Genomic DNA, 11,126 nt, shown 5'->3' on the forward strand with positions numbered 1-11,126 from the left:
TTCCCCCTTGTCCTGTCCCTAGATGCCCCTGTCAAAAGCCCTTCTCCAGCTTGTTATCAGCCCCTTTAGGCACTGGAAGCTGCTCTAAGTTCTCCCAGAGCTTGCTTTTCTCAGCTTGTCTCCATAGCAGAGGTATTCCAGCCCTCGGAGCATCTTTGTGGCCTCCTCTGGACTCAATGTTGTTGTTAATCCCAGAATTAAAGTCCCGTGGAGCCTGGAGGAGCGGTTTATCCCGGTAGGGATCCCACCCGAAGCCATGTGCCCGCCTCAGTTGGGGCCGACACCACACACGCTGCTCACCGCCCGGACCTGGACCCGGCGAAAGGCCGGCGCAGCCAGCAGGGGGCGGCAGAGCGGCGCGGGCCCGCCCCGGAAGGCCGGCAGTGGTGGCGGTGTGGGCGCACGCGTGAGGCCCGGGTGGTGCCGGAGCCATGGCGGAGCGTGTGGAGCAGCGGCTGGAGGACCGCATCCCGGAGCTGGAACAGCTGGAGCGGGTCGGGCTCTTCACGCGGAAGGAGATCAGGTGAGCTGGAAGGCGGCGGCACCACCACCGCCTGCACGGGGAACGGTAGCGAGCGCTGGCGGGGCGGCCGGGCTGGATGCGTTCGCTGATGGCCCCTTCCCGCAGGGCCGTCCTGAGGAAGGCCTCGGCTCTGGAGTACAAGATACAGCGGCGAGCGCTGCGGAAAGAGGACTTCATTAGTTACATTCAGGTAGGCTTTGCTGATAGCGGGGCGTGCGAACCCGCCGTGGAGATCCAGCTCAGTTAGAAGTGAAGGGGTCTTGCAGTTACCCACGTAGGAAACGGGGCCCTGGTGTTGCCTTGGAAGTCGTTTATTAGCACAGGCTCTTAATCAGGACACACTAGAGTATGCAGCGCAGCCAGTTTGGGACGAGGGACTCTTTCTTATTGTGGCCTTTCCCTATAGTTTCTTTTCTCTGCAGGGATGCAGAAATCCCAGTTCCCTGATGTGATGTGCAGATTGCAGTTCAGTGTAATTAATTTCTTGAAGTGTTACAAGTTTGGCTTGTGCATTGTGACTCGAGGAGTATGAGATGCTAATAGCTCAAGTCAGAAATGCCATGCACAGTAGAAGTACTCAGTTTCAGTCAGCCTTAGAAATGTAGTGATCTGGCCAAAAACTTGTAACTTTAGCTTTCCTGGATGGAATTTTATTGCCCACTTGATTAGCTATAAAAATCTTGATCTGTAGTTTTTTGCTTATTCTCATGCATTTCCTCATTTGCTTTTAAATGTTTGGGTTTTTTCCTCCCCATTCTAGTATGAAGTTAATCTGCTGGAGCTGATCAAGAAGCGAAGAGCAGTAAGTTTGTCAGTTATTCACTGTGCAAAATCCTTTATGTGAAATTTGCTATTGCAGTAAAACTAATATTTCCATTTTGCCTCCTAGCGCATTGGGTATCCGTTTAAGAAGGATGAAATTGAGAACTCTATTCTGCACAGAGTCCATTGCCTCTTCAAGCGTGCTACAGGAAAATGGAAAGTAAGTTTGTTTATTTGTATTGATAGATTGAAAAATGCCTTTTTGGTGTGTAAAACGATTACCTTGTTATTGCCACCAATATTTGCAGTAGTATAGAATGTAGCAGAAAAGCTAAGTGGATGTTTGGTCTTACAGTTCGCAGTGCCCTAGAAGGAGATAATTTGTTTGGGATAAACATTTTTCATATATAAACAAAATTTTATCATTCCCAAGTCATTATTTCTCAACTGTCTAGAGCACGTACTGCAGTGTGAGTTTGGTCTGTCTGCTTGTAAGGACTAGAAACAGAATGAGGAAAAACTTTCAGCTGCTTCAGGAAAAGCTTGTCTTGATACATGTGTGTCTCAGGACATGTTACAGTGAGCTCTGTATTGGGCTCAGTGTAACATAGATTTGATTGGAGAGGCTTAGAGGCAGTGTTTTGAGATGAGGAGGTTGTTTGCTTGGGATGTTCTGGAGGAATTTGAAGATCTGTGGGGAAAAAAAGGGATTTGACATTCAGAATTTCTTCTGTCTGTACGCCAAGTCATCAGACCAAGGGCATATTGTTTGCTTGTCAATGTGCAACTGATTTTGTGCTTGCCTTATTGTAAGGTTGATTCTCTCCCCCTTGCATTTCCAACAGGAAGATATCCAGCTTTGGCTTTCACATGTTGCATTTTGCAAACAGTGGGTGAGTTTTCAAAATGCTGATTTTATCTGTGAAGTGCTGGACTGGTTCTTAATCAGGTGCCTGGAACTTGAATTACATGACAGGGGTACAGACTTTACTGCCACATGCTGTAATACTGAAATAATTTTGACAGTAGTGTTGGAGCTGCCTGGGTTTTTCACTGGTGTAAGTGTAGAATTTGACTTGGAATGAATTAGTATGAAACATGCTTGCAGGTGACAGGGGTGAAGCTGAGTGCATTGAATCTGGAATACTGTTTGGCTTGGGAGAAGCTGAATATTGGATTTGTATTTGGATATACCTTTACTATTGGATATACCTTTGCTGGAATGACTGGGTCACCTGTCCACGAATTGTGATTTTGTTCCAAACATTTCTTACATTTCTTATATGCTGAAAAGTATAATTCTCGCAATTCAGTACTTTGTAAACTTACCTGTGCAAGTCTTCAGGTTATGATTAACATTTTGTCATTGTCTGTCCTGTGCTGAAGAAGGTGACCCTGTCAGAGTAATGCCAAGCGGCCAAAGTAAGAAGTGCAGTCTTTTACCTCAAAACTAGTCAGTGAGACTGTATGTTTGTGGCTTAGGGCACATTGGTGTTGGCTATGTAGTTGATAAAGGTTTGAGTTAACTGTGCTGATCAAGCCTGGTAACATTTGAAAGCTGGCCAGTATTGAACAAAAATGAGAAACTTGCTACTGAAGATAAAGTGGCGGAGAAGTGTCTTTTCCAGTACAGTTGCATTACAACTTGTAACCTTTCATAATGAAACTTTGGTGCTGGTGGTTGGATGGTACTAGAGTGAGTAAAACAAAACTTCTTTTACAGAATGCAAAACATGAGCTTAGTAAGGTGTTCTCTTCCCTGCTGGCCATTCACCCCAATAAACCAGGTAAAATGAAACAAGTGCTGTATAAATGTCTCAATATAGATGGTATGGTGCTGGTTTAAATTCTTACAGGGCTTAGTTAAAGCTGCTAGGGTAAAACTTCCTGCTCTGCTTTCTTTGCCTTGCTGCAGTTTCAGAGAAAAGGGCTCTGATAGGTGTTGTACTGAGCAATCAAAAAGGGATGTGAAGTAGGAGGCTTCAAGGTCTGAATGACCATTTCCCAGCTAGACTGAGGTCTAGCTAAATATTTTGGAGGTGGGAGATGCTGAATACTCAAGATTGCTTTTTGGGTTTTGAAGACATCATTATAAATCACTGGATCTGTAGCTATTCAAGAGTAAACTTCCTGTATCTGCCTCGCTGCTTAGATCTGTCCTTTAACTTGGTTTTACATAGGAGGTAATCAGTCTTAGTCTGTAGCGAAGCTTATGGGGTGGGTGCATCAAACAAAACCAAGCTGGAGAGCAGCTTCAAAAGAGGTTCTCATGACCAGCCACTTGCTTTGCCTTAGAATGAATTAATTTGTATTACCTATTGCAGCACTGTGGATTATGGCAGCAAAATGGGAAATGGAGACACGACTCTCATCAGAAAGTGCAAGGCACTTGTTCCTTCGTGCTCTGCGCTTCCACCCAGAGTGCCCAAAGCTTTACCAAGAGGTGAGTTCTGGTTTTCCTCTACAACCAGTTGTTTGATTAATCAGGGCAAGTGAGTCCAGCATATCTGAGATCATTCTGAGAAAACTGGAAAAAACTTGTTCCCTCATCACTTGGGAATGTTGTCAAAAAAAAAAAAGGATAAACCAAAGCAACTAACCCCAAACTTTGTACTGGTACCAATTTTTAGTTTAGCAAATCCTGTGTTTATGTATGCAAAGTGAGGGGCTTACACTGCTTAAAGATAAATGTGTCAAATTCCATTCTTAAAGTGCTGTAAGGTCTGCTAGGAGTTCTCTAGATTAGATCTGCCATCCCCAGCCTTTGCTAGGGAACGTGGGGGTTTCTGGGGGGAAATTAAGGTTTAAAGAATGACTAAAAAGTGTTAGTTTCTGCATGTGGGAAATTTCAGAGTAAATCTGTAGGGCAGATACGTAGATGCACAGACCTTCAAAAACTGGGGCTCTCGGACATATGTGGGGTGTTGACAAAGTCTGATTTGTAGCTCCTCAGAGTCTGCTTTACCCCATTTTTAGGCTCAGATGGTTTATGATTTATTACCACCCCCCAATCATTTGACTTTATTCTCTCTCTTGCAGTATTTCAGAATGGAGCTGATGAATGCTGAAAAACAGAGGAAGGAAAAGAAAGTATTTGAACAAGCAAAGATGAACTTGGTAGGTTCACAGGTGAATGTGCAGTTCTAAGGAATCCGTATTAATGGCTTCTTTGACAACAGCTCAAGGAAAGCTTTTGTTCCTGTATTGTGCCTTTGTTAAGCGTTTTAAGTATTTGCTGATGCTCAGCTCAAATACTTCATACAGTGATTTTTCTTTACACTTATAAAGTCTTTTGTTACATTCCACAGTTGGAAAGTTATTAGTAATTTCTGAAAGAGAATAGTTAAATGTACTATCTTGTACTTCTTCACAGTTATGCAAATTAGATCAAGAAAAACATTAATATCTTCTGATGTTTTTTCCATGTTTGCAAAAATGGTAACTGAGAGGAAACCAATTTTTTCAATGATGTTATGCTTGATATTACAGGGGGAATTCAGTTATCCTGAAGAGATTCTCAATGGGGAAATGGCTCGCATAATCTTCAGGGATGCTGCTGAGAAAATTAAAGGTGATTTAATGTTTCTTATTCATTAGGAAAATTGTCACCTTTAACTCAGCTCTCTAGTGGGTCATACAGATAGACTTAGCTCCAGTGTACGCACTAAGATACATTTTCAAATATCCTGTTTCTTCAGCAGAACCTAGATAATGCCAAGATATAAATTAACAGTGCTGATAGGTCTGATTTTCAAAGCTTTTCTGCAGGCTTTTGGGCTGAAGTGACATAGATGCTGGGCTTAGAGCCTCCAAACTTGTTTGTTTAAAAACACCAAGGGGAGGGCAGTTCAGAATTACACCTTTTTTGCTTTGTTGTTTACTGCACATTAGATCACAACTAATCAGCACTTACGACAAAGAAGTAAGAATTCAGACTAAAAATAAACCAGGTTATTTAAATTAACCAGGCTTGGTAAAATTTCATAATTCTATGGAATAATAATAATAATTTGATACCATTTTTTTGTTGTTCCTCTTGAAATGCAGGTGCTGAGTTCCATCTGGCTGTGCTTTCCATTGCAAAGCTCTTTGATTTTACCCAAGATTTGCAAAAAGAAATCCTGGAAAGGTGAGGTTTGGCTTTGTACTGTGGGTATTTTTATTTCATTTTGTTTGTTTTTTTAAGAAACACTTCTCATAACTCCTCCAATTGATAATGGGTTGACAGGTTAACAACTGAAAGCTGTTCCTTTAGAGAAATAGAATGTTAAGGCCTCTAGGAAATGCTTTAACAAAAACAAAACATGAGGCAAGCAGGCTTGTTAGAAAAGGATGCTTGTGTATAACTTCAGAAGGGCTTTGAGAAGCTGCTAAGAAAAACTTAGATAAAATATAGTTGTCACTGAATAACTACTGCAGTCCTTTTCGGTGAATTGACTGCAGGAACTGTGGATTTTCCTAGTGTACTTTGTGGTTCTCCTGCATCTTCAGTATCTCCACTTGTTCCTCTCTTGAAAGATCTCTCTCAAAAGCTTCCTGTCCAGTTCATTCTATTACTGGAGAACATCCATATTAAATAATACCCCAAAATAGGCTTATATTTTGTCTGTCTCTTATGGGAAGCTAAAATGTTTTTTTCCTCTGGCATTTGGTTACTTAGAAATCAAAGACATTTCTATACAAATACAACAGCCCCTCTAAGCAAAAGAAGAATGGTGGTTGAGGGCTGTTACAGACAAGGTGTGTTTAGTTTGCAGACCAGGTATGCTGATGATCCTCTTACATGGGACTACATGGCCCGTCGTGAGCTGGAGATGGAATCCAAGCAATCCACAAAACAAACCACAAAACAGATGAAAATAACTGAAATGACCCAGAGAGAGGAACGGTGCTCTGCAGTCTTTGAAGAGGCAGTGGGAGCAGTGCCAACAGGTGAGAAGTTCTGACTGCATTTTAACATGTTTTCCTGTTACTTGAGTGTACTCTATACTGAATCTGCCCTCCTTTAGTTTAAAACCATTACCCCTTGTCCTGTTGCAACAGGACCTGCTAAAAAGTCTGTCCCCATCTTTCTTATAAGCTTTAAGTACCGAAAGACTGCAACAGGTTGTCCCCAGAGCCTTCTCTTCTCCAGGCTGACAGCCCCAAGCCTCAGCTTCTCACAGGAGAGGGGCTCCATTCCTCTGATAATACTTCTGGCCCTAAAGTCAGGCAGACAAAGAAGGATTTTTCTCAGCTGCCTGTGAGCGTCCTCTCTCTTGCAGAGATGCATTGAGAACTACAGGCAAAGGGTGCACTGAGCATCAGTTGTGACAGCCATGTGCTGAAGCCTCAGCTCTTTAGAAGGAGTTACTGTCTGCAGCTTACACTAGGAAGCCATTTAAAAATGTTCATGTTTTGGATGTGGGGTCTCTCTTTTAAAATGTTGTATTATAAAAGTTGGCATTAACACTTAGTGCTTGGATTCTCTGTATTCCTTTTAGATAAATACTTGTGCTTACTCTTGTGATTCTGTAAAGTGTAACATTATGTCTTTGATTTTCCAGAGGAGATGTGGAAATGCTACATCACTTTTTGCTTAGAGAGATACAACAGAAAAACCAACAGTCAAGGATTAAAGCAAAAGGTAATAGCTTATTAGGACATTATAGTAACAGATCATCCCTATTTTGACTGACTTCTGTAATCTGTCAGACAAAGCAGAGGTATTTTGACATTTTATCAGAAATACCCGTGGCCATCATTAAAAAGCATTTAGTCCCCATCGGAGGGGTTCACTTCTATTGTCAGGCTCACATGTGGCCTGCCTGAACATGAATAACCTGATATAAACCGGCCTTGTCAGTAAAGTACAGTGACCTCTTTGGGTGAAAGTTAAGAGTGCAAATGTGTCCGTGTTCGCTGAAAGTCCTGTGAATCTGTGTTGTTCAGAGAAGAGGATGAATTAAAAGGACTCCTGCAAATGAGTCCAAGCTAAGTTAGGTGCTGGCATGTGAGCGCCTTAATTACACATCAGTGCTTTTGTGTGACTCAGTGCATTAACTAATGATCTTGGGCAGTTTGGTTCCCTTTTAATACGGTAAAAGAACATTGCTATGTTGTTCTTTCACTCCTTAAGGAAGAGATGTAATTCAAATGCTCAGACATCCCCCTTATCTTAGAATGTATGCAGATACCTAAAGCATTAGATATATAACTTACTGTATTTCAGTGATGTGTTGATACATAAAATCTGCTGGGCTTCTTGTAATGCTGGGATCTGGTGTATGCAGGAATCATCTATGTTTACTTTGTTTTCTTCTCTGTTGGTTCTAGAGGCTGGAGAGGACACTGAGTGTGTTCAACAAAGCCCACGAGTCCAGTTTGCTGTCAGAAGCTCTCTATAAGCAGTGGGTAAGAGTAGACAGAAAAATAGCTTGTGAGATTGTCCTGCATTGCTTACATCCCTGTCTTTACCATGTTGAATAGATAGAAGGGTGGGCAGTATTGCATTCAAGACCTTGCTTTTTAACAAGGTATTGAAAATGTCTTGTGGTGATCAGCTGTATCTGCTGGGTTATAGGTTCAACTACTACTGGAGTCCAGCCAGTTTGAGAAGGCCACAGAGGTGGCAGCAGCTGCAACTAAGCGCTTCAGCCAGTCAGTGGAAACTTGGCAGATGAGGCTGCAGGTGCTGATCCAGCTGAAGTGTGACGATGTGACCCAGTGTTTTGAAGAAGCTGTTAAGCACATGAAATCTCAGGTCTGTGCTGGTTTTATTGACTTGCCATGTATTAGTCTTGAGCCAGAAACCTCTGATACGTGATTCCCCTCCTGCTTACCTTTCAGGGTGCTTTGCCATTATGGACCCTCTGGGTGGAATGGAGTGAAGGCACAAACAGCAAGGAGGACACAGAAGCCCTCTATCAGGTACTTAGCTAACAGAAGTCTACTTTTTATGTCAGTGTGTAAATAATTGGGAACAATGGGTGTGGATGGAACACATAACAAATTATAGAATTTCAACTAAAAGCTATGTATGTTACCAAAAAACAGCTGGACATAGGCTTATAAGCCTTTTAATTGTAGCTTTTTTTCCTTTTAAACTTGCAGAGATCCTTACAGGCCACAACTCCTGCAGAATCTGCCACTATGAAAGAAATGTATCTTGACTGGACTTACAGAAATGGCGGTTATAAGAAAGTGAAAAAAGTCTTTACCAGGTGACAAATAAAATCTTCAAACCTGAATGTTCTAGCGCAGGTGTTAAAAGGCTTGAATTCTAAAATTACTTGTGTTTCTACTTCAGCCTGTGTGAAAATCGGCCATTTTCACTTGGCTTCTTCAAGAAGATGATCCAAATAGAAAAGGAGCAAGTAAGTATCTAATTAATGGCTTGTACTTGTAAAATACGTGTCTGATGTTGGATTTAAATAGGAAATAGGAGTGCTTGAGTCATGTCATTAGTTTGTGATCAGTTCATATTTGTCTTCTGAAGTTGATTCATAGCATTGAACACAAAGCCAAGTTCCATGGTAACTAATCTTTGGCAGTGTGCGTGTGCGCGTGTAATTACCGTGACTCTTTTTCTTTGTATGAGTCTAATCAAGCTGCAGATTCACTTCTGTACAAAATAAATGGCCTTTTAAAACCTTCCTTTGTTAGGAATCCTGCAAAATGCTCCATCTGAGAGAATACTATGAACGTGCCTTGAGAGAGTTTGGTTCAACAGGTTCTGGTAAGGGGGTTTTATTTATTTATTTATTCATTCCATGCTGCTGCTTTTATTTCCGTTCATTTCAAAAGTTAGCTGCTTGTTCTGCCCTTGTGATTAATGCTGTGCAGAGTGGAGCCTATCACTTCTGTGCCATTAAGAGAATGACACTCTGCAGTGACCCTTCACTTTCAGCCCAGGGTTGCTGTTCACAGTGGGGATGGCTTCAGCAGAACTAACCAAACAGTTTTGACTCTGGCTGGCAGGGAGATGATATCACCTTGAGTTTGGGTTTGCAAACACTATGGGGCTGTGTTTTTCTAATCAAGATTTCTGCAGTATTCCTTTTAAGAAAGTAAACAGTTATTGCAGCATTATTTTTAAGACATTACTGTTGCACTGAAAATAGGACCCAGGCTTTGGTCCTCATGGGCAGGGGGCTGTAGTTTCCCAAAGTAAACCTCATTGCATTAACATCAAGGACACTTACAGAACGTTTCTAGGTCAGGTTTGGTATGTTTGTTCATACCAATCAAAACATAACCAGAACTTCTTTTTCTATTAAAGATCTCTGGCTGGATTATATCAAAGAGGAGTTAAATCATCCCCAAGGCAAACCAGAAAACTGTGGGAGCATTCACTGGCGAGCTATGAAGATGTTGCAGGGGGACCTGGTGGAAGACTTTGTCTCCAAATATACTTTACTGCAAACTGGACATTTATGAAAATTATGAAACATTATGAATAGCTACACCATGACAGTGTACATTTTTTTAACGACTTTGTACAAAAATAAATATGTTCCAGGATCTCATTAAAATGCAACTTTACATTCTTACACATGTGAAAAAATAATCTGTCCCATTGCAGTTGTTTCTGGTGTTGCTTTTGCCAGGGGCAAGTTCAAGTGCACACTTAGAGGAGAAAACAAAGGTGCCTCTGAGGGTGTTCTTCATTGAGAGTTCAGAGAGCAAACTCTTCCTCCTGCCTAAACCTTCAGATGGAACAGTCACAATGCATCAGATTTTACATTGCAAAGCTTAATGTGCAGAAAAGTCCAACCCAAACCCACGGAAACTGCACCTGTGGGAGATCTTTGTATCTTACTTAGTTGAATAATGGGAAGTGGAACACTCGAGAAGTGATCTCTAAAATCACAGCGGTGTTTCTGAGCCTTGAAGTCATCTGTAATCATCTTTTCAAAAGGCCATCTTCTATCTCTCTACTACTTCTCAGATGCCTTGTGTCTGGTATCCTACTTTCCCCAACTCCTTCCCCAGTAATCACTGCTTTTATATCCTGTCTGTCCTTTATTATTCCTTCCCTTGAACCACTTGTCTTCCTTCTTCAGTTGCACAACAATTTTAAGTGCAAAATGTGGGTTTGGAGGAATTTTTTCTGGTTGGGTGGTGTTTTTTTGTTTGAAATCCAACAAAGCTGATAACCACCACTTCTGAAAGCGGACTCTTGACATGGGCTGGTTCCTTAGGAGCTTTGCCACTCCACTACCTGCAGCACCCTCGTTGAGCTATGTCTGTTCTTAAGGGCATGTCTGGCTGAGGCCCGTTGGTGCAGTACCCACCGCCGGTGCTTTCTCTGCGCATGAGGCTTGCAGGAGGGGGTTATCTTTTGCCAAGATTAAAAAGCACGGAGCCTGCAGAAGCATCGATGTTTTACCCACACCTTTGTGAGAGCGAAGCCGCTTTCTTACAGCTCCTGAGTATTCCTCCGCCTTTTTTCTCCGGTTGTTTTGCCCTCTGGTCAGGCTTTTCCTCGCTGCACACCGTCTCCAGTAGCAATGCAGTTCTGCACCGTGTGTCCGAGCTGCACAGGAGCGGGGCGCGGGAGGCCGTAGCGCTGCACACCGACCCTGACGGGATGGGGCTCCCGCGGCGCCTCATTTCCAGCCGCCCTCGAAGGCTCGGTCAGCCGGTGTCGAGGCGCAGCCATCCGCTGTCGGCGGCCGCGGCCTGAAGCTGCTGATGGGACCGACGGGCGCCGCCGGCTCGGCCGGTGCCGGGCGGGGGGGAGCGGGGCGGGGCGGGGCGGGGCGGGGCGGGCTGGCTTCCTTCGCAAGACCCGGGCGGGCAGCCGGAGTCGCCGGTGTGGGCTTCTCGACGTCCGCGGTGCTCTCCCGTTGTTTCGCGG

The 11,126-nt window shown here is 43.1% G+C and overlaps 1 protein-coding gene across 1 annotated transcript; it reads left to right on the forward strand.

Annotated features, from left to right (window-relative positions):
- Positions 1 to 369: 369 nt before the first annotated feature.
- On the forward strand, positions 370 to 9,789 carry UTP6 (UTP6 small subunit processome component). Its single transcript, XM_061455362.1, has 19 exons — positions 370 to 523; positions 629 to 713; positions 1,284 to 1,325; positions 1,413 to 1,505; positions 2,131 to 2,178; positions 3,009 to 3,072; positions 3,610 to 3,728; positions 4,325 to 4,402; positions 4,775 to 4,856; positions 5,333 to 5,414; positions 6,036 to 6,217; positions 6,832 to 6,911; positions 7,601 to 7,678; positions 7,848 to 8,027; positions 8,114 to 8,194; positions 8,378 to 8,487; positions 8,574 to 8,640; positions 8,930 to 9,002; positions 9,546 to 9,789. Exons 1-19 carry the CDS (start codon positions 432 to 434, stop codon positions 9,701 to 9,703), a joined length of 1,794 nt encoding a protein of 597 aa, XP_061311346.1. The 5' UTR covers positions 370 to 431; the 3' UTR covers positions 9,704 to 9,789.
- The last annotated feature ends 1,337 nt before the right edge of the window (positions 9,790 to 11,126 follow it).

This window comes from Pezoporus flaviventris, unplaced genomic scaffold (genome assembly GCF_033815535.1).
Source record: "Pezoporus flaviventris isolate CSIRO_AGI_PZ_B2104156 unplaced genomic scaffold, CSIRO_AGI_Pfla_v1 ptg000020l, whole genome shotgun sequence".
Classification (NCBI taxonomy): domain Eukaryota; kingdom Metazoa; phylum Chordata; class Aves; order Psittaciformes; family Psittacidae; genus Pezoporus; species Pezoporus flaviventris.

Coding starts and splice junctions, on each gene's coding strand:
- UTP6 (XM_061455362.1), top strand. CDS start 432: ATGGCGGAGCGTGTGGAGCAGCGGCTGGAGGACCGCATCCCGGAGCTG. Junction 5,415..6,035: donor CAAAAAGAAATCCTGGAAAG/GTGAGGTTTGGC, acceptor AGGTGTGTTTAG/TTTGCAGACCAGGTATGCTG. Junction 8,195..8,377: donor ACACAGAAGCCCTCTATCAG/GTACTTAGCTAA, acceptor TTAAACTTGCAG/AGATCCTTACAGGCCACAAC.